Source organism: Lolium perenne, chromosome 5 (assembly GCF_019359855.2).
Source record: "Lolium perenne isolate Kyuss_39 chromosome 5, Kyuss_2.0, whole genome shotgun sequence".
Classification (NCBI taxonomy): domain Eukaryota; kingdom Viridiplantae; phylum Streptophyta; class Magnoliopsida; order Poales; family Poaceae; genus Lolium; species Lolium perenne.
This window is the reverse complement of record NC_067248.2, coordinates 192,513,094-192,537,184: the sequence shown is the minus strand read 5'-3', so window position 1 is coordinate 192,537,184 and position 24,091 is coordinate 192,513,094. Positions and strand designations below refer to the sequence as shown.

General features: G+C 40.3%; 2 protein-coding genes across 4 annotated transcripts; both read right to left on the bottom strand.

The window, feature by feature from the left end:
* Positions 1 to 1,727: 1,727 nt before the first annotated feature.
* On the bottom strand, positions 1,728 to 8,162 carry LOC127301329 (uncharacterized). Of its 3 annotated transcripts, none has more exons than XM_051331548.2 (15): positions 7,832 to 8,161; positions 6,945 to 7,035; positions 6,779 to 6,863; positions 6,581 to 6,665; positions 5,716 to 5,785; positions 5,171 to 5,240; positions 4,860 to 4,905; positions 4,722 to 4,773; positions 4,526 to 4,594; positions 3,970 to 4,175; positions 3,775 to 3,846; positions 3,101 to 3,170; positions 2,950 to 3,030; positions 2,631 to 2,710; positions 1,728 to 2,466 (listed from the first exon to the last, which is right to left on the bottom strand). In XM_051331548.2, the coding sequence occupies exons 1-15, from the start codon at positions 8,035 to 8,037 to the stop codon at positions 2,355 to 2,357; spliced, it is 1,395 nt and encodes a 464-aa protein (XP_051187508.1). In that variant the 5' UTR covers positions 8,038 to 8,161; the 3' UTR covers positions 1,728 to 2,354. The 3 variants fall into 3 exon arrangements, with proteins under 3 accessions (XP_051187508.1, XP_051187509.1, XP_071676329.1); XM_051331549.2 differs by having other exon boundaries at positions 6,779 to 6,854; XM_071820228.1 differs by lacking the exon at positions 3,775 to 3,846 and having other exon boundaries at positions 7,832 to 8,162.
* A 408-nt stretch (positions 8,163 to 8,570) lies between these two features.
* Positions 8,571 to 23,827, bottom strand: LOC127301328 (transcription initiation factor TFIID subunit 2). The gene is made up of 25 exons (XM_051331547.2): positions 23,473 to 23,827; positions 20,000 to 20,636; positions 19,756 to 19,907; positions 19,596 to 19,662; positions 19,212 to 19,411; positions 18,921 to 19,074; positions 18,387 to 18,471; positions 18,202 to 18,293; positions 16,721 to 16,846; positions 16,592 to 16,645; positions 16,174 to 16,230; positions 15,928 to 16,025; positions 15,493 to 15,828; positions 15,331 to 15,418; positions 14,458 to 14,583; positions 14,335 to 14,391; positions 13,729 to 13,808; positions 13,574 to 13,616; positions 12,063 to 12,149; positions 11,861 to 11,950; positions 11,143 to 11,201; positions 10,967 to 11,057; positions 10,705 to 10,870; positions 10,452 to 10,635; positions 8,571 to 9,946 (listed from the first exon to the last, which is right to left on the bottom strand). Exons 1-25 carry the CDS (start codon positions 23,580 to 23,582, stop codon positions 8,902 to 8,904), a joined length of 4,284 nt encoding a protein of 1,427 aa, XP_051187507.1. The 5' UTR covers positions 23,583 to 23,827; the 3' UTR covers positions 8,571 to 8,901.
* Positions 23,828 to 24,091: the final 264 nt, after the last annotated feature.

Sequence of the window (24,091 nt, the reverse complement as noted above, 5' to 3'; positions counted from 1 at the left end):
TCCGATTATTTTCGTTAGGCGTCCAATTCTGCGCCATTTTTTATTTAAGTCACATGTGTCTAGTATATCCACATTCAAATCCACAACCGGTCAATATCGCCTTCGATATAAATTCGTAAAAAAATATATGATAAAAGACACGAGCATAATACAATTCGATCTGATCCGTTTACACTCCTACTAGGGTGTATACTCCGACAATGTGCCAAGCCCACCATACACCATACCTGAGGCTACATCAAGAAGCTACTAGCCACACCTCTAGGTTCTTTCCTCTTGGACCTCTCACTTGACATTTTTCTCACTTTTTTTTTGACAAGAAGCAGTCGGTGCATAGGTGACCTTGAAAAAAAACTTTAGTTCGAGAGGCAGATTAATGCTAAGTTGGAAGTAATCAGTATTGTGTGTCACGAGATTTTGTGTCATGATTTTACCCATGTACTTCCTCTGTCCCAAAATATAAGGCGCCTAAGGTTAGTTAAAAGTTAACGTCTTCTAACTTTGATCAATTTTATAAAAAAAATTATAAACATCTACAATACTAAATCAATATCAATAGATTCACCATAAAATATATTTTCTCAAAGTATCCATTCAATATTATAGATATGGATATTTTTTTCCTTTTTTATCAAAGTAGTAAGGTTTGACTTTTGATTAATCTTAGGCGTCTTATATTTTGGGACGGGGAAGTAGCATCTATGATGTAGTGTTTTCTTGGAATTTTGCGTGACATCTATGATGTGGAGTACCTCAGTGTTTTTTTTCTTGGCATGGCCCCTCTAGTGGCTCGTGGGCTGTGAGCAGGATAGTGGGGAGGCTTTGTTGTTAACTCCACTGAGTTCTTTACTTTCCTGGTTGGAGCCGACCTTGCTTCAGTAGTTCAGTGTAAAAGTTCATGTATTGGGCCTCTTTCCTTTTGGAACTGGTGTAATTCTTCTGAAAGTAAATGGCTGACTAAATTTCTCCCATGCTTGTAAGGGAACGACAATGGCTTCACGCTGTTTAAGTTTACCGTGGCAGATCGAATCGACAGAGATTGATATTACATGTTATCCATTACCGAGTCCTCTGCAGCTATGAGTAGGATGTGATATTCTCAAACCACCTGCTAAAGTCCTTTCATCCTCGGCGTCTTAGGGCTGCAGTTAAGTAGACTAACCGGAAGACTGACTTGAACTCAAGCTTCAAGTCAAGGCAAACAAAAACATGTAGTACTGCTACATTGCTGAATTGGATGCCACCAGCTTGCGGAGGTGCAAAAGGGTTGCCGTCACGTTCTGGCACCATCTGCATCATCACATAAAGACAGAGGCAGCAAAAGCAAATCTACAGCAACGAACAAAGGCGACCTACCTGAATGCATGAAAGAAACACGGATAAGCATCACACGAGTGGAACAGCCCGTCCTTGTGTCACGCGGAGCAATGCAATTGGCGACCTTTTGGAAAGCAATGGCAAAGAACAGGGCGATGTAGGCCACAGGACATGCTAAATCATGGCAACCTGACGGGAGCGATGAGAGGCCATGGCCAGCCACAAATGTTGACTTGTGCACCCATTCTCGTACTGCAAAGTTCAATCTTCCCGGTGCGCGCAGGAGAAAGGGCCGACGCATGAGCTCGATCGACAAGCACGCGCCAGCGATGGATGCCCACTCATCATTTGACAGGACCAGGGATGGAAGCTTTTCGTGAAGTTGAAACTTCAGGTAAAACTGGGTAGCAGATGTTAGACATGATTGCATTGCCTCATCTATAAATGTACAATGAAGGTATAGCAAAAGATGGTTGTTTACAAAATGTGTATCTACACTCTAGAACGAGAACCGACAAACTTGTCAAGGTAGGGATGAACCGTTTTCTCAACACTAAAAAACAGTTATAAACCTGAAGTCCCTTGTAAGCTAGTATTAAGCAGCACTATTTTTGAAGAACTAGCCAGGTAGCATACATGTCACAACATAGCTGCACGAACTGTTGAACTTGTCAAAGTAGAATAAGATGTTTCGACTCTAAAGAACAGCAGTTAAACAACCTCATGTCCCATGTTAGCTGTTTGAAGAACTGGGCAGGTTAAGTGATTCGAGTGGTTATTCATGTTGGCGCCATATATGGGCGAGAATCCAAAAACTCAGGCACTTCCATCCTGTCATATCACTGAAGAGAAATTGTGTGGCACGGCTCTTCATATACTTGGGCTACATTCTGACACGAGACATAGTCTGCCTTCCCCTTTGAATTTCATGGCCAAAAATCCAAAATAGTTTGTCTACCTCTGCTCGGAATCAGTGTGCTCTGTCTTTGCTGACTCTAGAAGTTGCTATTGTAGAACTACTGTCGACATGTGAACTTCTAAACTATGTCACTTAACGGATCAGCTGAACTTGCTGCATCATTAACGGGTAACTTGCTCTCAATAGGCACTCGACAAATCGGGCATGACTGGCACTTGTTAGAGCAGGGTCTGCAAGAGAAACAAAAATTAAGCTCTGAAACTGCGCTCAAAGATAAATAACAAAGCATACCCATAATGTGGCGAAAATATGCACCAAATATCTTCTTCCATAACTTCAAAATTAATGACTGATAAACATAGCGAGCATATCCTAGTGAATAAACAAAGCTTACTCGCATAGAACATGATGGCGGCATGGAAGCAGAACAATGCAGATGTCCCACTCGAAGCAAATTCGACATAAGATCCGTTCCTGTGTTCACGCAAAAATTATCACAAGTATTAGTTCACAAAATGCTTTAACCTTTATAATTATGAGAACATTCTCCCCCAGTCATATCACAAAGTGATTAAACTGTCCAATCGTTCCAAAATGCAAATAAAGCCAACGCTAGAAGTTGCAGCACGCCGACAATTCAGAGGAGCTCCTGATAGATACTCTTAAGCTGTACGTATTGGTCCATTAAAGAAAATAAAACGGGAAATGTATACATTCTTTAGCCTCTCACACCGCTGTTGGCTAAGCTTTGCCACTTTGCTTTGCTCTCCTAATGCTAACTGAAGTCTCTGTACCTGAAAGTATACAGGACTAGTTAGCTCCATGTAAACAAATAAGATAGTGCAGAGCATACAACGACATAACCTCTTTGACAAGAAGTTTCTTCGGCATCTCTTTTACCATCTCTGGTGGATAACTGCAAAATGTACTATACCTGCAAAGTGCCGATAAATAACAAGACCAGTCAATGGAAGAATTTATAAAGCTTTTCAAGTGATTACTTTATCTATAATTAAATGTTGAGTGCTTAGCTTTATTATACCTAAACACACAGGATTTGTTGCTTTTACATGTATAGGTGATTTTTTTGTGTGGTTAATGAAGGAGCACGCAGTTGGAATAAATTCATATATTTGAATCATTCCCAATTGAACTGTACTCAAACAAGAAATTTGTTTTAATATCTTTTAGATTTTGGCTCATCAAACATTAGATAGGATTCTTCATATTCAGTTGTGGGTTCAACATGGCAAGTTCTTTTAGACACTGATTATCTTGTTTGTTTCTCTCGACACTCTACAAGCAGACCCTTATCTTTGCACCGTGATGCATTTCTGCAGCGCACTACCGCAATAAGAAAATGTTATGCGGTCCTGTATTAAGATGGCAGTGACCTCAACATAGGCATTATTTACTTAATTATGTTTAACTTCTCATAGACTTACATACAATTACTGGTGACCAATAGATCCACATATTTATATTAACTCGCAGTGATGTTTACACAAGAATACAAGATAGAATTATGCAGTGAATACCCAATGTTATTTGTATAGCATAAATGGGCTTCTTCCTCTTTGCTATGTTCATCAATGGACCACGCAATGAGCCTGAACAGTATGAAATTAACTAAATGAGAATCCAATCTGAGCTCCAGTGATAAATATGCAAGTTCCAGTTTACAGAATAAAGAGGCCTGAGGTAACAAAATGAAAATAGAGAGCATGTAAAACCTTGAACCATGTTGTACCAGCATAAACAACTCATCAATCTTTGATGAGATAGAAATATATCTTTCACTTGTAATGCCATCTTGTAATTTAACAACAAGCCTTTCAAAGAATCTCCAAACAGCAATAATTGCAGTGACCACTTGTAGCAGAAGTATAGGTGAGAAAATAGCTCGAACTGGGATAAATCGTGCATTAGAAGGAGTACCCTGCATAGAATATAGAGATAAAATGTACTTAGTCTAGTCACTGTGGTAGAGGAATAGCTCAACAAACATAAATAAGTTGGTAATCATATTGGCCTTCACAGACACTAGGTGACTAGCGGCTTTCACCTCGAACATTCAAAGAACAAAACTGGGATTTACATCTCACATGTGGCAGGCACAATCTATGTGCAGAACATAATACATAGATGTTGGTATGTCAGCTCGGAAATTAGACATTTGTATGTGGTATCACACTGAAGATAAGTTAAAGCAAAGAAAGATGGTAAAACAGTGCCTACCAGTAAATTTTGAAGGAAACAAAGCATTTAGAAAAATGGAACTGAGCATACCTCTAAGCGCATACATAGAAGAACTTGAAAAATCAGGATAGGAATTATCAGTACAGGGCCACCAATATCCTGCAGACCACATGGTTTTCCACATCAGAATTCCTTTTGGAGAATAATGGAGCACTGATATTCGAGTTGCACACTCTGTTCATATGAGATAATTTATTTCTATACCAAGCACTGGCTCTATACCGACCATGGGATTGGACCACCTTGCGCAGACAAGAAAAGCAAAGCACTGGGATATTCTGCCAAAAAAATGTCATCAAGCAATTAACAAGAACTCTCCCATGAAATCAGAGCATGATTTAAAATGAGGAAATGTATTTGTTACCCAAAGTTAATGAATAAATCCCACCACCCCAGAGTAACTGCATCACCTGTGGCGTATAATATAACTTGGTCAATTCAAAACCAAAAAAGTTACTATGGTATTCTGGTACATGGACAACTGCTTCAAATTCTTAGCCAAGGTTGACTATGAATGCTACTACATGTAAACAAGTTATCCTCACAGATTTAGGTGCTAATCTAGCAACAAAATACATAAGCTAGATATTTCGATGTAATATAGTAAACAAGGGGAAAATATATAATTTCCAACAGCACAACTACAACATGCTCAATAGTATTTGTATAGCTTACCGCATAATTTAAGAAGCATGAGTGAAGTAGCCGCTAGTAGAAATACCATGGAAATGGCTATCCAGAAGTGCTAATGAAATATGAAGTTGTTAGTATGATCAAGGTTAAGTCTACATAAAATTCATCTAGTAATCAACATTGAAGGATTTAAAGCAATGTCAAGAGTTTTGGACATCCCTTGCTGATATCTAGTATCTTAAAATACAGTACGGTATGTGTATATAAGTATGTTTACATCTAGATGTAGTCATAACAAGTAAGAAGTGCAGTTGATTAGAGGGAAATTCATGTGCAAGTGCCTCCAAGAAAAGCCATGTGAGACACCTTTGCCACAAAATATATATTTACTTGATAGAACTAGAATTAGCACAGATATATCACATTTTTGGGAAAGGTAACATTTTAACAACATTTTTGGTTAAAAGTTTACAATTGATATTCGAAACCTTATAGGTCCTGCTGATTCGATTTAATTGTAGACAAACAAGCCAACACAGTCGAAATGTTAAGGAACAGCAGGTGCAAAGAGTACTCTGGATTCTTACAGGAAGCCTCTCCCAAATCTCTTCATCAGTGATTGTTTCCCCATGTCCAGGCATTAGAGCACCAAACGTCCTAATGAGTGAAATATAGGAAGCACAGCAAACAATGATCATAATGCACTCTAGTGGAAATGATAGCTGAAGTATTCTTTATTACAACATAGTTCCTGACAACGGTGAATTTTGTTCGCTCAAGAGCTAGTCATTTGTTCACATTAACCTTCAGTAAATTGCATGGCAATTTGCATCCCAAAAAGGTATTCAGCGACACAGTAGCAAATAACAAATATACAAGAGACAATGAGAGTAACACTATACAGGTTGGGTTATAGTTGATTAAAATGTATTGTTGAGTAAAGTCTATCAGTTTGCACCACGGTTAAATATTATCATGGGTAGGAAGTCAGAAGATTGCTTTCAAACCCTGCAAAGGTTACAACAATACAGTATGGATGCTTGCCAAACTGTTTTATCAATGCATGGAACTTAAGTTCATAAATCTGCACACTTGTTGGTATAGCCAGGCAGTTCACATGGTCTAGATGTTAACTTATGGACAATTACTGACAGTGGCTGATCTTGACTGGATATTAAGTGGGGGCTCATCAATAGCATGCCCCAATTAAGTATTTAACCAAAAAAATGAGTCCACCTTAATGGGATGTTGATTTGGAGGGATGGTGAGGGCCCACCAAGGTAACTATGCTACTGTTGATTGGACATACAGGTGTTTAAAGTATAGGGTTCAAAACGTCAATGAATATCATAAAAGAGAAACACTGACTTTTCGACAGAATCTAGTAGTAATTTCCAGTAGTGATACATAAAAAAACCATTTGCAGTTTTTCCCTGAGGAATTGCCACTTACCTAAAATTGTCAACCAGCGTAATGATTTCCAAGGCCAAGAGTGGAAGGAATACGAGCTTTAAATCCAGAAAAGATTCACCGTGACCTGCAGATGACAAACGCACATTCAGCTGGAAGGTGATAATAAAGAAATACATATATAATTGAATTGTGTTTTTTTGGAGAATACATACTAGGCTTTAGATTCACCACTATTACCTTCCAGGAAAATACAGAGAAGCAGCTCAAACGCAACTAGCAAAGGTGTGGCAACAATGGAATGGCATGGAATCCGCTGTGAAGTCTAATGTTCTAATTAGCATGCTGCCAACAAGTTCAACTTCAGAATGGAAGAATGAATTTGGACCAAAAGAATCGAACGCACCTGGTAACTTTGAGGCAATGCTGGAGAAGGCAATGTGAATCTATACCGAGCAACAACAGCATGGAATAACCACAACGGGATGAAAAGCACCCTGCGGATTTGTTAAGCATCTGGGTATAATTAGGGTGTGAATATGAAAGCAACTAGTTCAGATTTTTTAATCTGAAAAATAGCTGGAGCCTGATTTATACGACCAGTTGCCACCCAATTCCTCTCCAATGGCTCTACTGAGTTCTGGGCAGTGGACACTTACACATGCGCCATGAGTAACCATGCAGTACAACACTAGAAGTTGATGCAAGCAGCACACCATCAGACGAGGGGAAAAAATTGGAAAACTTGGGTATGCCCCTGCCGACAGGGTTCCTCGCATGTTAGGACAGTCGTTTCTCCCTTAAAGTACCACGGTGCTACTTCCCCGTTGTACTCATCTTTTTTCCCTTTCAAACCACTAGTATCAATAGACCAGATGCCATACCATAGAAGCACCAATCTGCTGGCCAAATTGAAATGCAGCTTTCGAACAGTAACAGGTCGGTCGTGGGCTATTTCCTATTCTATTCTCGTCTTCCTCAGTGATTATTAATCTAAATAAAACGTCCAGAAACAGAAGCGTGCCCAACCAAAGGAATAAGAATGCTAAATATAACTATAGTACTCCATATTTGCGACAACTAATATGAATCGGAGGGAGTAGATGTTTTTTAGATGCACAGGGATTTTCTCCCCGGTTCCATTTCATCAAAATGAAACCACAGACAACTAGGTACACTAGATTTAAACTACACACGGCAAAGGACGCCCTCCAACCCAACTTTCGAACTATTGCTAACTGGCAAACTCGAGAATATTTGCAGTAGGGAAGGGGATTGGAGTGGTGAGCTCACCACCAGGAGCGGGAGAAGAAAATGCCGTCGAGCTTGAGGGCGAGGAGGACGGTGAAGCAGAGCAGCAGCGCGTGCGCCGCCGCCTCCTGCGCCGCCCTCCGCACCCGCCTCCACGTCCCCGGGGCGCCCCTGCTCACCCGCACCGCGGCAACGGCGGCGGCGGCGCTTGCTCCGTCGGCTTCACCTAATGCTGCTACCCGTGCCATGATGCGGGCCTGTCACGGGCGGCGGCGGCTCCGCTCCGCTCGTTTAGAAGCGACGTTTTTCTTCGTCCGTGATCTGCGAGTGGAGTGCGAAAACGATGTGGGGGCCCGGCCCGTTGGATTTTGCTGCTCCTGTACTTGTCACTTTCAGCTTTAGGAGCCCCGTCTCATACTCTCATTATCCTTTTCTTAGCTATAAAACCAAACATGGTACAGTGTACATACACAACACAACTTCAGGTGCACTTTTCAATGGATATTACTCCGTATCTAAAATAGACAAGAAAAACATGTTGTATAATGGATATTATCTCTACCGCTAGCTATCTTTAACTGGTGCACATATAAGCGGAAGACAACCTTCTTTCTTTGTTCTCTCTGCCAAAACAGCAAAAAATTCATACATCGACTCTAAGGGAAAGGCTAACACTCCATTGTACATGCCCTCACCTTTTTAGTTTATTTTCACAGAAACACAACACTGCTGTGCTAATTAAGAAATTATTCACAACACCCTAATGCAAGCAACAAAAAAATTGTCATACAAGGGCCTGAAGAGTATTTTCTCATCCTTCGTCAAATAAAAGCCTCCACAGCAGAGCATCATACATGATGGGGAAACTCAGCCTGGAGCAATCACAGAATGGTGCGTTCTCATTCATCACCCTAAGTTTCCCTAGAACTTGGTCTGAATTACTCCCAGAAATTACTGGGGCGGTATTTGTTTACAAGATACATTGGGCCATTCACAAAAAATCTGGCTACTCCTCATACAACCTACAGCTCGCCTGTTTCTTTCCTACTGTACACCGATTAATCCTCACAAATGGGGGCGTAAGGACAATCCGGAACTTCTTCCAACTCGGATCAGTTTATCTTCTTCAAGGGCTTGAATCTGATCTTTATTTTCTTGGTCGGTGGTGTCCTTGCAATATCTACAGCAGCATCCTTGTTTGAAACCTGGGGTTCAGCGCTTTGCTCCGGAGCTGGTGGTGTCGCTGCCAAAGTACCCTGCGAGTCCGAAGGTTTCACTGTTTCTTGCTGAGAAGAAAGTCTGGCGCCTTCCTTCTGCTTTCTGGCCAACTCTTTCTCCATCTTTTTCTTCTCTTTCTTGAGTCGCTTTTTCTCCAGATAATCCGGGTCATCTTTCTTGTCTCGTTTTTCGTCTCGGTTCCGCTTCTTATCTTTCTTGTCCTTTCTCTTCTTCTCTTTAGAGTCCAGCCCGTTGACAGATTCTGGAGCTTGGGTTCCAACATAGCTGGTGGACACTCCTTCAAGCTGACTGCTCGGTTTATCTACGCTTTCCTGCACATTAATGGCAGGAGAGAACTGATCCTTAACAGCATCTAGCCTTGAATCAGCACCATCTAGCCTTGAGTCAGCTGTACACTGTAGTTCCTTGGAAACCTCATGTGTGTCCATCTGTTTGGCATTGCTGACGCTCGCAGACATCCTTGATTCACGGTCATGACATGAGTTCTGCTCCTCGATATGATTGCTTGTGTTCGGTGGCTCATTTGGCGCTCCAACCATGGGGGCATCCACCGACATTGAACTACAAGGACCTACTTCGTTTTCGTTTCTTCCACCATGTGAATGAACTTTGTTATCAGCACCATCTGCTTTACTCACGGAAGATGCAGCACCATCTGCTTTACTGGAAGATGCAGCACGCCTTACCCTGATTTTGACAACATTCCTTCTCTCGCTGCAGTTAGATATATTGTCAGCCTCTTTGGAAGGTCCAGTGGTAGGTAAAACCTCACGAACACTAGGAGTGCTAGTGGAAGGTTCTTGAGGCCTAGATAGTTGAGGAACTGAGGAATCAGCTTTAGTATGCTGATCGATAGATATCTCCTGGACAAGTGGAGAAGGGGCGGAAAACTTTGGAACTCCATACAGTGTTGGAGGCCTGCAATGGAAAACATATCAGTACAAGGTACAGTAGACAGCAAAACATATTTTATGTCACGCTCCATGACTTCAGATTTTGTGTGTCATTAGAAGAGACTATATCTAGCGAGAGGAGAGCATGTCCGGTGATACCACTGTTTAGGTGATACCGATACCAATGTTGAAATAGTACACTTCTGAAAAGCATTCCATATTTCTTTTTAAATAACAATATATACTGATTAATTACCACAAATAAAAAATGGAAACGCAGGCCACAATTAGTATTGATCAGGCACTACTTTTTCAGAGGAATGATGCACTACTTAGCATAACAAAAGAGACACTACTTGTCACACCTCAACAACATGCCAGTTAGCTTTGCAGTTAAAAAATCATATTGAATAAACAAACTTCATTCCTTTTATCCCCATTTCAGTAGTGCCAACTTATATGCAAAGGTTGCATCTCACAATATAACAGTTGAACATGAGAAAATGTGTCAAGTACTAACAATTACTAACCTTCCAGCAGCAATTTGCAAAATGCAGAATACATTGTGGCGGAGTAGAACATTGTTGTACGATTTTTTGCTACCAAGCAAGTGAAGGAGACCAACCAGTGTTGGTAATTTTATCTGATCAGTGAGGTTAGATTCAATATTTGCTTGACATATGCGCAACACATGAACAGCCAACTTTGTGCCTCCTGCAATAACTCCATGTCACAAAATCAAATCATACAAAAACAAACCTAAAGTACTATACAAAATCCAACCTCGCAAAGATTTTTCTTCATCAGCATATTTCAAGAACAACAAGAGAGCTGCATCTACGCCTTTATGATGAAGTTCGAGATCAAGAAGAACCCTGCTAGCTTCTATTCGGACTTTCCATGGTTTATCCATGTTACGGAAAGGGGAGATCAATTCACAAATACGTTCCTGCAGCAACAAAAGGTTGCACCACATGATTGCAATATGGAGGAAGCACCTACGCTGGGAAAATATAGGGAGGACAATTAAAGGGATCGTTCTTACAAGGCAAATGGAGGATGATACCCTCTCCGCTATACGTGCAAGGGCCCGAATACAGCTGACAGTCAAAACCCCATTGTAACCAGGCATAAAGCTGCACGGAGATTTCAGGCCAGTTAGAAGGAATTGCCAAGATAGGAGTACAAGTACATAAACAACAGTACTAGGGCAAAACATACTTGTCGAATTGCAGGAGTCGGTCGATACGCTTCAGAAGAGAGGATAGCAGGCCTATACCCTGAAAAGAAACACAATGCCATTCCTCAATATTAATGACCTCTCCCAAGGTTTTCTGAAAATAACACTTTGTAATCTCTCAAAAGAGTGCCCAGTAATATAAACCAGTATATACTTTAGGGCCAAACAGATCAACCTACCAACACATCTTGGTTTGGTGGCCAATCAGAGGCAAGGAAAAAGAAAGTGCTAAACCAAAAGGAATTAGGATGGACCAATATATCAGCCCAACCTGACCCATTTGCATGTTGCATCATTAATTTTATTGTTGGCAGAATGATTAATGTACCAGTTGAATTAACAGTTGCACACTAGGCCAGGACAGGATTCAGTCAGCCTGTGCAATGACAGTTATAAGCGGTTTTAGCTGGTTTGTCAACCTGGTGAAATACTCTCTGGTTTTGACCAGGTTGGTTTGGTTTTGGCGGGTTGGTGTAAGTTATAGCTGCCATACAGCACTCTGGTATGCCCTTAAATATGGTCTGATCTAAGTGTAGGAAAAAACCATGATTAGTTCAGCTATAGTGCCTTAACTGGTAAAATATATTTCCCCCAGTAAGACTGATCATCCAGTTACTGCATAGTTAATCCCACAGAGAAGGTATCTAAAAGATATACATGAGAAAATGTATGTAGTAAACGGGGTGCATCTATACAAACCTGCTGGCCAAATTCTACTTCACCTATTGCCTGGACCATTGCAGCTAGCCAGTAGGCATCAGAGTATACATTTCCGTTGTTATCATTGTACTGAAAATGGACAGTAGAAAGAAATATACAAACGATTAATGGGCTAATTATTATTGTTAACAGATCAGCAAGTAAACATGGGACTACAAATTACTCAGAGATAAATGCAAACCTTTAGAAGCTGAAGAATAAACTCAATAGCTTGTCTCGGGCTACTCTTATCTGATGATCTCACAAGAGCTACTGCGTGGGGAATTGCCTAATCGAAGGAGCATAAAGATACATCAGTCAACAATGGCTTGTGATCTCAAAAAAAAAAAATGGCTTGACAGAACACGACTTGATCAACAGCCATAAAATAAATCAGATTACTGCAGCATCATTTTACAAATAATGCAATGAGATAAAATCCAGCCGCCACAGTTGATATCATGAACCAAATGTAGGGATGCAAGTGCACTCCCGCTTATACTAGAAGCAGGATCCGGTTTGACACCCTAGTCATGACCCAAAAGTCTTCGATACATTTGATTGAAAGTTTTTCCTTGCAATTTGAAACTTCAGAAAATTCCAGAGTCTCAGTTTGTACAACCAAGGTCCAGGACCCACAAGATCCCAACCCTGATTGTTTGTCATTGACCAAAAAAAAAAAAGTTTGCTTCTACGTTTCTTACAATATATAGAGAGAGAGAGAGAGAGAGAGAGAGAGAGAGAGAGAGGATGGGCAATCCACTGCAATAATCTTTTAAATAGCTTGTTACTGTTGAAGTATATGTGGATTGCCCAACCTTCTCCAAAAGTTCGGACTTTTGGATCTACTAGATGGCACCAAGCAGTAGAAACATAAGCCTTGACTGATGGAAAAGGTTTAGCAATCCACATATACTTCAACACCCCCTCTCACATGTGGCTTAATAAGGTTGTTGTTGTTGTTGTTATTGAAAAAGCCGAGACTTAGAGCCCAAGACCTATGTTCCAATATCATATTAAGGGCTTGTTTGACTCGCAGGATTTCAAAAACATAGGAATGGGAAAAACGTTGGAATAGGATGTCATGACATATGAATCCTGTACGAAGTAAGAACTGAAAACAAAAGACTGTGTATTACATGTTGTTTGGTTGTGTTGTAGCAAAAACGCAGGAATTTTTCTGGAGGATTGTATGTATGTCATAGTTGTCATAAAAACAAAGTAAAATTTCCATGAGGTTGGACCTAAGGGAAATTAACTTATGGACTTGCATACAAAGTAGATCGTAGGAAAAAAAAAATCTATGGTTTTAAATCCTACAGACCAAACAAGCTGTGGGAAAAAAAATCGTAAGGAATATAATCCTCCAAAATCCATTTCAAGTTTTATGCGACAACCAGTAGAACCAAAAGTCCAAACTGACGGAGAAGGTTGGGCAATCCACACATACTTCAACATGAAACTTAATGCTGGTTATTTCATGCATGTAAGCCTAATTTTCCTTTCTAATGACCCAAGAGAAAGAATATCTCGCTATTATTGGTAACTGTAAGCCCAACTCTTCTGATATTTCCAAAAGGGTGTTGAAAGTGTATTTAGCAAACTACAGACAAACACTCCTGAATATGCATAGATAATGTTGGTGATGATGCTATATGATGGATTATGTTGCCACAGTTAATCACAAATACAATTCCTACCTCAGTGCATTACCTCAAGAACAAAGTATTCTGGAATATCATGGAAGTCGTTTGGCCTATCAGTAAAATAAAACAATGTTTATTACACGTTTAGAACTCAAAGCAAACGGTTATGGATACATGACGGTTTGTGATCAAAAAGTTCTATTGCAGAATGTAGATCTTGACCTGGGTAATCCAATATCTGCATCGAACCGGCGGCTTTTATAGAATTTAACCAGATGAAGCAGCCCAGCTAAGTCGGTGTCCTAAATGAAGAGTAAAAGGTTCAGGTAAGCAACAAGACAACAGGGAAGAAAGTCTTACACCAAAGCATGTTTCCTTGAAAATGATAGTAATGTACAATCTTCCAAATTTTTGACTGATCAGTGTAAGAAAGTGTTACACCAAAGCATGATTCCTTGAAAATAAAAATGACAGTAGTGTAAAATCTTCCAATTTTTCGACTGCCGCAGTGTAAACAAATGCGCACATCCTAGCATAAGCTATTAAAGTGGGACGACATTTAAAGATCTAGTCACCACAAAGGCATACTGTACACACTGTATTTTACTTCCAATTCAAGTATATTTTAATCCTTTGGTTTTTCACCCTATCTGCACCCACATCCACATCAACAGTTGAAATATTAATGCTACATTTCACAGCCTGGATCTCCCTTAGTAAAACTCAGGAAAAAAAACGAACTTTCCAACCCTTCCATCACAAATGTGTGAACTAAATCATCCTATAAATCATAAATAGTAGCAAACAAACGAGCTTAAAGAAGTGTACCTCGGATGCAGTTACAGCTAATGCATATGCCGCTTCAACTCTGACTCTCCAAAAGGCCTGTCGCGTTACAAATCATTATGAAGTGACATTGGACTTACAATCTCAAGAATGATGTCAAAATACCTTTGTATCATTTAGGAAATTATTGAGGGCATTAATCACAGCAAAAGAGAGCTGAGGTAATTTCTCCAAAACAGCTATCGCCTGTGACTGGGAAATGACATCTTTGTCCTTCTCCAACTGATTGATCTGCAAAAAAATGATACAGAACTTGAAATGCTGAGGCATACAATAAAAAAACAGATATATATCTTGACGGTATCATGTTTAATTAATTATTAATTTCCATTCTCCCCAAAGCTTAGGGTACTGGCAAACAGTCATTTCAATAAGCGTCAATGCATCATATACAGAAGTCTGACAGAGATGAAAGTGATGTGTTCAAGCTCATTTACTTATAAGGATCATATTTTCCACAATGTATAAGCGAGGATACTCACACTCTTACAGACACTCGTTAGTGTTTCGCTGGTATGAAGCAAAAAAAAAATACATTATTTGAAATGCACTATGGATATTTTATGGATGTGCTTTTAGATCAACAAGGAGGCAAGACCATCTGTATTTATATACAACAAACATTCAAAAGATGTGGTAGACCAGAGGCTGGGTAAGACATGTAGTATAAATCTAACCAAACTCAGGCAATATTTATGGTGCCATCCAGAATATAAGGCAGAAAAAGATCTGACCCGTGAAGGCAAAAGCTACACTAGTCCTGACTTACAAACACCTTCTGAACTTATAGATTTCCCTAACCAGTAGATCTTCACAACCAAGTATAGAGTTTAACACATTGATCAAAATGATAAAAATAAAATAGAATAACCACAGATCTGGATCAATAGGGAAGGCACCGTGGTAGTTAAAGAAGAAATAACAACTAATTTCCTTTGCGCAAATTATTCAGCATTAAATTTAACTGGTGATACGTACCCACATCTGAATAGGCTGGTGAAAATGGATTTCAGCAAGGTATTCCATTTCTGGGTCCACTCTGATCCATAGTAAAGGTGCATCCATGCTGCAGTACATAGATCCAAAATAAGTTTCAGGCAAACATCAGGAATAAAAAAAAGTGAATTAGGCAAAATAGACCTCATGCGGTTCTCTTGAGTCGAAGCATCTACGTTGTCATCAGAACCATCAGGTTTGGAGCCCTTTTTGGTTTTCTGAAACCGCTTTGCTGCTACTTTGGAATGGCACTGTAATTCCACCACCTGCAAAGCTTCACCAGCCAATGGTAGAATTGGATGATCATACACTCCGTCAGTTTCATGAACACGCACGCTCATCATTCCAGGCCATCCAGTAGCACCTTCTTGAATATCTCCATCCGTGTGACTATCAGAACCAGGCTCAGCTTTTGCTGTGCAACCCCGTGAAACAGCTAATTCAACCATATTTCTCCTTTTGCTATAGGAGATTCCCAATCTTAAAAGCAGAAGAAATATGTGTGTGTAAGCACATGGGGATGACAAAAGGATGGATTTCTCATAACTGGGCAAATCTGAACAAGGAAGGCTCGTTTACCTCATAATTGGACATCCACAAGATTCAATCCACCGTGGGAAAAATTCTTTCAGGAATGGACGTTCCAGATTACCAATCTTATTCGCAAGGTGCCTAAACTGAATAATTGAACATAATCTAATGAATCATATTGTGTGCAGACTGCGAAGTGCAGGTACTGCTATGCCAAGAGAAGTCCCAAACTCAAGATAATGATCACAAAGTGTCAAAGTGAACATACAGCTAAGGTAGATGAGATTGATATACCTCTTTCGTACTTAGTGTTCTTGAAGCACGAGTCGAAGCCACTATCATCTGCAGAATCTGAAATTGGAAACGATGAGCACATCAGCCTAAATGTGCGTGTTCATAGTTGACAATCAAGAGATCTATAAGTACCCAAAGATAACCAGTATGTAGATAAGAAAAGGAATGTTCAGTCACAACTAACCATTCCTTTTTCTTTTGCAGATAGTATTAAGAATCAAAAATTTGAGCAAGTGGCGTTCACTAGTAATAACGTAATCAATTGAATATCAATATGTATCCTACAGGTACTACATCACAAAAAGTATGCAAGTAGTTTTCAGAAGTTAAATCAACTGGTTAGGCAAACTGCTGCATTGATGTAGACAGGGATTGTCAAATATACAAACAACAGAATAAGAAAGAGGCACATAGCAACCTTCCGAAAAAAATCTGGTCCCATCTGCTTCTCCAATGTTTGAAGAACAGCTACCTGTTTAAAAGGAAAAAAAAATGTGAGGGAACAGTGCACAAAGCTAGTTGTATAGTTCAAAAAATCAGAACTTACTGCCTTCAATGAACGAATTTTCCCATATGAGCCAAACGTTTGAGTTCCATACAGATCAGTTGAAGCAGCAGGAGACCCCAAGCCAGTTGCACCACTGACATCAAACTGACATACGGTGCAGTTGGCCTATTTGCAAGTACAAGAAAGGGTTTTAGTAGTAACAAACAAGAATCTAATGAGTAAGATCAAGATGAGAACGCATTGCTGCAGAGAATAATTGGAGCTTCAAAGCCAGATATTAATATTTGATCCTTTCATCGGATTTATTAATCTTTTGTTCTTCTCCCTTCAACCAAGACAGGCAACTTAGTCCCAAAAGGTAGGGAAAAATGCTTGGAACCAATTAAGGTGAATTCTCCAGGCCATGTCAAGGTGAATGAATATAAAACAAAAGGCAATTGAATCCTGTTCAACGTGGTGGGTTAATGTTTAAATGATGATGCAAATCCACACAACAGCTGTGCGTGATAGCCGATAGGTATATGCGTTTGAAGAGCAAAGTTGGTTTAGCCATACATCCACATATAGTATAGCTAGAACATATAAAAAGGAGCTTAAGTCAATGACACAGTGTGACCAAAGATTTGTTGGTTAATGATTAGCAACCACACATACATATAACGAAATAACAAGTGGCTTCATCAGATAAAATCCTTGTAGGTGATCCATGTATAATAGGAACATTTGTTTCAAAATGGCGCACTTCTGCATAACATGATATATACATCATATTTACAATTTCCAAGATATAGTTATGGCCTGAGATGCATGTGTACCTGAGAATACACAAGGTACATCATGTGTCGTTGCAATTGCAGGTATACTAGGCTGTGCTTTAGCATTGAGGTGGATTATTATCATAATTCTGCTTGGCTGACCAGCTTTTGCCTATTTTATCGTTCGGCAAACAAATTTATTTCTATTTCCATTGCTATTTACTGACAGAACTACAATAATAAGTTCAGAACAGCAGGTTCAGCAACTGCAAACTGAGCTCTAGTAGTCATACCTACTCCAAGGACGAGAATCAAATTACTACTATTAGCTATCATATAATGTTCTAACAGCAAGATCAATTAGAATAGCACTCATTTGTTAACAAATTAATAGAAGGCAAGGCACTACAGTAAGAACTGTATATCAACGGCACTACAGTAAGAACTGTATATCAACGTTTCTGATAACAGCAACATCATGACAGCCATTATTTTCAGGACACTATAGCATAACGAACTAAGATACAGAAGCATTTTAACATTAATTAACTCCAGCTTTCCTTTTGAAAGAAATATAACAACAAAACCGGGTAACCAAACATGAATAATTTTCAGTAACTGAGTTAGCATTATATCTTGATTAATTAGAGAATTCTGGTTCAAACTTCCAAATAGGTAGTTCTCACTCATCATATATGTATGATTAACAATTGAATGTTTAAAGAGAAAATCAATACAAGTATTATGCAAGTAAAAAAAACATACCTTGAAACGCCTATAGCGTGCCTCATTATTCCCAAGGTAACGCTTGATAAAAAGGTCCGTAAGAAAACCAGCCAAACCATCCAGTAGCCATTCTGCTCCAACAGAATATTATACCGTCAATACTTCGGCATTTTTTACCTATGTAAGTAGTATCACATCTGAATTAGCAGGTAGAGATGATTTACCATCATTTGGCTCTTCTGCACTTGTGTATACGCCGAACCACTGCCTTGCAAGGGCGTATGCTAGTTTGATTCTCGTGCCAATAATCTGAACTATTTTATATGTTAGATACAGCAGAACTATCTGTTATGTCTTAACTAGGTAGGTTAAGAATTTGCCAACAAAATTTTAATCGAAATGTCTTCACATAAGAGCAAAATATGCTAAACAAGCAGACCTCCGGATATTCTTATTACTAATAATGGATCTGTCAAATATTAATACCAGCATGAATGATCATTAAAGCATTATACATCCATCATAACCAATAAAGAAGTTGCGCAGTGATGACAGAATAATTTCACATACAGTTCTGCTTTATGCTATGAGCGGGCGAACAGGGATGGAAATTTAAGGACCATGACAAGTACTTCTGAACAACCAATTTGTTAAATATTGCATATCGTGGTTTGTGAAATAGTCACATTATTGGTGGACTAGCAGGGGAGAAAGCAAGAGAACACTGGGGAGAAAGCAGAGAGAACACAAGCATGCACCTGATCTATAACTTTCTCATCATTTAAGATATCTGCACTGAAGATGCATGTGGAGGCTCCAAAGCTCATTGGTGATACAACCATTTCAGATGGAAGAAAAATTTGCTTGTATAAACCAAAGGGAAATGCTGCAGCAAGATAATCTTCGTAACAGCTGCAAAACAACAATCATGAAAAGCAAATGTCAAGTAAGAAAGTTCAGTGATAAATGCCAAAGCAGAAGCTTCTCAAGATATTGCTACTATATATTAACTCCATACACTAATATTTGACTAAATTCTGTTTTAGCACCTGTAAGCATCGTGGAAAAATGATATAGTGTTCTCAAGCTTAGACAAAGTCGGAGATAAACACATGTGTGATACACTTGTTCCGTTCTTGTCAGGAAGAACTTCAAATGGACCAACAACCAATGATATCCACTGTGCACTAACAGGAGTGTTCAACTTATATACATAAGTTTTCCTTGGAGGATCTTCCTTGCTTAAGACCTGCATGACGGTGACGCAGCATAAGCAGAATGTAAAAGCACAACAACCTTCCACCATCAGAAAATAATGATTATGCAGTCAATCATATAGAAGGTTCATCGTCATTATGAACACACAAAAAAAACACCAGATTTCCATTTATAGGTATTTAATCGGGTCAATTCCTGGCCGCATTGCAACATACCTGGTAAAGCAAGTCGCCATTGCTGACTGCGACTAGATCTGTGCTAACTGTAAACTCTAGGTCAAATCTGGGAATAGCACCATTGTGAAAGAGGATTGTTAACATACAACATCAACTAGAATAGCCAGATAGACAAGCAGAATTAAGTAAAATCACTTACGGACAACGTTGTGTGGCACTATCAATGCAAGGGAACCAGCAGTGTGCACGTCTTATTTGACTATTACTATGTAGAACATTGTTGACAAAATGGACGCCGGTTTCAGCCTTCTCCAAAATATAATCTACACGAACCAGTTTTGTGTTCTTCACCTGCAATAAATAACAATAACACATTACAACTACACAAGTCCACTCCAAATTTGAAAAAAAAAAGCCATTTGCATTAACAAAAACCATAATACCTTCTCATTCTCGATTTGCATTTCATTTTCTTTGCCCTTCTCATTTTCACTTATGTCTTTCTTTTCTTTTTCCTCCTCATTCTCCTCCCTCTCCTTTTCCTTCTCCTTCTGTGTCTCCTTCTCCTTCCCCTCTTCAGTTTCCTTGTCCTTGTCCTTCTCCCTCTCTTTCTCCTCTGTCTCCATCTCAGTTTTCTCTTCCTTTTCATTCTCCTTTTCATCTTCCTCTTTGTTTTCCTTTTCCTCTTCCTTGTCATTTCCCTCTGCAGAACCATTGCAGATTTTAACTGCTTTGTCATCAGAAAATTTAACAGAGTTTCCACCATTTTCTTCATGATGTTCACCATTTTCTCTTTCGGGTAACTCAGTGGTTGACTTGACTGATCTCTCAGATGAAATGATGAGATTAGGTACAGATTCGCCATATAGAGAAGAAATGTAAGCTGAGCACGCAGCATCAGCTGCAGTCTTCGGACATGATACTGATAACCAACTCGGTTGACCGTCAACATTTTTCCAGTGAGGAGAATACTCAAACTCAGCAGCCTCACCATCCACCAATATGTTCCGAATTGTCATACTGTCAGCATGTAGAGCGAAAGTATCGTTCTCAGCTAGAAGAACTTTTATCTCGGTGTACCTTAATAAATGAAGCAAACATAAATTTCAGCAAGCTCCCACCGCATCACAAAGGAAATTTGCACGGTACCATTGCAAAATAGCCATAAAATGGTAAAGTACGATCAGTGTGAGGATGACATGCGGCGTGACATGATAGTGTGACGGGACACTATTTTCCAACTCAATGATCTTTAGAAGGTACACACATGCGAGAAGGCTACAATGTGAAGGGCCAGTGCTGCAACACCATGTAACACTATGATGCACAGAATTTCATATAATAACCACTCTGTCCAATCATCTGTATTGGGCTAATGTGCAACCAGAGCTATGTAGTGAGATACTATGCATGAAGGAAGCAGAGTAAGACCAAGACAAGTAAATGTGTGATTCATAACAAGAAATATTGACAAATTTGCTGCTTGCAGGTTTCTGCTGATCTCTCGGATGCTGACTATTAGTCATAACCGTCTTACAACTATTGAACCAGTGGGGTCCTTGCACTAGCCAATGTAAGAGAACAAATAGGTGTATTTCCTGTATCAAGACCGTTGCAACATGTCATTGTTACTGGCATATACTCTTATGATCTGAGAGCTTATTGCTAAGGCAGTAAACAAAATGGGTTACAATAAAACTTATCCACACATTTTGCCAGCGATTTACTGAAAAACAACTGTTCACCCAGACCATGAGTCTAGTCTAGAACATAAATGTTTTTAACTAAACCACTAACTCCAGCTAAGATTATGATAATGCACACTGGAGAACTACAAAAAACAATGAAAGCAAATTGGAACATCAAAACACTGTGTCTGTGTGTGTGTGCTTGCACACCTGTGCACATTCTGCCTGGCATGTTACACTTGTTTATGTTTTATTCATCCCCTGAAGACAGTTCACACAAAGAACATAACACCAATGCATTACCAAATTACCAGTCAGCGTTAGCAAAACTGCCCTATGAGGTCACGTTGAAAGGCCTAAAAGAAAACAGGCTTCCGCATGCAGGGGTGTCTACTAGTCGGTATGGCAAACCGTGGAAGTAGTGATAATAGGGCTCCTGATAGCTGCGTGGAAGTCATCCGCACAACAAGCATAGCAGATCAGCATGTAAACCCGTCAAAGTTATTTGGGCAGCTTTAGGTAATTCACCCAATTATCCAATGACCATACTCACATCAAGAAGTCAAAAACGTGGACTGTGTATCTGAGATATGATAACATGAGAACCAACTCACATGCAACAGATCTGTAGGGTAAGGGTGAGTTTGGTTCCCAGCAAAAATCACTGCTAGCATAGCTAGGCAAGACTTGGTATCAGACAGCTAGCAGAGACAACTCTGGTAGCTCTAGAACGTACTGCACTTTCTGGGTGCATTGAAGCTGCAAGTTATGCAGTGTCTCAGACATTTTGGGCTAATGCACTCGGTTGTAAAACAAGAGCTTCTGTTCAACTGTTTTAACACCACGTTAAGTGAACTGGTACATGAACATACAGGGTCAACAGAGTCGAACATGGTACTTTAATGAACTATAATCTTAACATCTTCCTTATGTTGTTAAGAAGAGAGCTACATAGAATTGTGTACATTTTAGCTGACATGTAACATAAATCCAAACTCATATTTCTTTTGGAATTCAGAAATTAACAGTTTTTGGTTGTTCCTTGTAGGTTTAAGGCAGTCCAATCCCTCCATTTAAATTTTCCAAATCAAGTGAACTGGCTTCCGATGGAAAACTACATCAGACATCACCTCTGGAACATATTGAATCATCGCACAGGTTTCCAAAACCAAGTGTACCAATTAAGAAACTCCATTTTTCACAGGAACTCTTGACTCACAGTCACAGGTACATATGAAGGAACTACAATGATAGTTTTCGTTAACCAAAACTTGCTTTCTTTTTCTTTCGAAACAGGTTTGTACCAGCGAAATTGGCATTTTACAAAAAAAAGCCTATACTCAAACTGATCCCAGCAGTAATAATTTAGCTGTTAAGTACGTGAAGTAGCTTTCCCGCAAAAAAAAACACAAAGTATCTTTTGACCAATGGTAGTTGAGCCCACTGGCGGCTACAATTTATAACAAGGATAAATCAGTTGTTTGTGGAGAGTTTAAATCCATTAAACGTTTTTTAATACTGTGGGAGCTAGATGTTCCCATTCAATTACTGCACTCCCAGCATGCCTCGATTTTATTCTCTTTTGCTTCTCTACATGAATCTAGCAAGCATGAGAAAGGAGATGGATAGCTAAGCATGACAAGACTGGTGTACATGCTTATATCAGGCTCAGGCTATTCGCTAACTGGAACCTCATTTTTAACAGTTCAGCTCAGGTAGCTACTGGGCATTTGCCTAAGGCAACGAGCATTACATTTTGCTTGGTACAAGGCGCACTGCGTTGCATGATAAACCCACTGGATTGGACAATTTTAGAGCAGCAATAGATGCACGGATTGAGAAGTCGACCAAACCAAAAACAACAAACCCTGACCAAATACAATGTCAAAACACTACGACTGTAAGTATATCTCTATTCAATTAGCTCTGATTCATAGACAAACCAAACAAGGCGACAGTCAATCCTTTGGAACTAAAGTGGCCCGCTGCATTGCATAATTCCAACAACCACTGAACATGGACCGAACAATTCAAACTCCAAAAGCACAAACACAGACGACGCTCACGCCCCACTCAATCACCGACTCCAAACCCTAGGCATCGCGGCCGGAGCCATCAACGCATCCCCGGAGAGCAGCTAAAGTCGAGCGCATTAGGGCACGGGCGTGAGTTGGGTGGAGGCTATTCGGGCACAACAAGCGGCGGTGGGGCGGGGCGGGGCGGCTCACCCGTAGATCAGCTGCTTCTCCATGTCGATGGAGAGGCACAGCTTCTGGTGGAGCACGGTGGCGCCTCCCCCGGCGCCCCCTTCCGGCTTCTGCTTCCGCGCCTTCGCCATCCCGAAGCTCTTCGAACGCGCTCCTCCGCCTCTAGGGTTTGGAAGCTTCGAGAAGGGGGATTTGGTCGGAGTACGGTGGGCTTAGCGAGGTGGTGGTGGCGGAGGCGTGGAGGGGCGCCACGTCATCGCCGGCGAGCGCTCTGGGAGACGCGAGCCGGGGAGAAGGGGGCGGACGATTTATAGACCGGATGGGCGAGCGCTCGCCGGCGCTGGAGCCCGTCGCTCGCGGCTCAGATCTTTCGCCGCCCGGCGACGGGCCTGCATGGACCCGGTCTATGGGCTTCGGCGTGGGACCGGAAGCCTCAAGGGCCGCGAGGACTGACATGGTGGAGTTATGTCACGGCGGTCTAATAGACCGGGTGTATGGTGCTGCTGACGTTGCCGCTATCCACCTCGGTAAATCGGTTCGGCTATGGAACGGCTTTTTAGGCCGAGTAAAGGTTAGGGGATGGCTGGTATATGGGCCTGGGCTTTGAAGTCCATCTAGGATTCTGTTGAAGATAAGTACC

Bases quoted from the DNA above. Each gene is read 5' to 3' on its own strand.
- LOC127301329 (XM_051331548.2), bottom strand. From the start codon at position 8,037: ATGGCACGGGTAGCAGCATTAGGTGAAGCCGACGGAGCAAGCGCCGCC. The intron at 7,036-7,831 runs GTGAGCTCACCA...ACAAATCCGCAG, and splicing joins TTCTTCTCCCGCTCCTGGTG to GGTGCTTTTCATCCCGTTGT. The intron at 4,595-4,721 runs GTCGGTATAGAG...TGTGGTCTGCAG, and splicing joins CAAGGTGGTCCAATCCCATG to GATATTGGTGGCCCTGTACT.
- LOC127301328 (XM_051331547.2), bottom strand. From the start codon at position 23,582: ATGGCGAAGGCGCGGAAGCAGAAGCCGGAAGGGGGCGCCGGGGGAGGC. The intron at 12,150-13,573 runs GTAATGCACTGA...TCCTTCGATTAG, and splicing joins CAGAATACTTTGTTCTTGAG to GCAATTCCCCACGCAGTAGC. The intron at 10,636-10,704 runs GTTGGATTTTGT...GAGTTATTGCAG, and splicing joins TGAAGAAAAATCTTTGCGAG to GAGGCACAAAGTTGGCTGTT.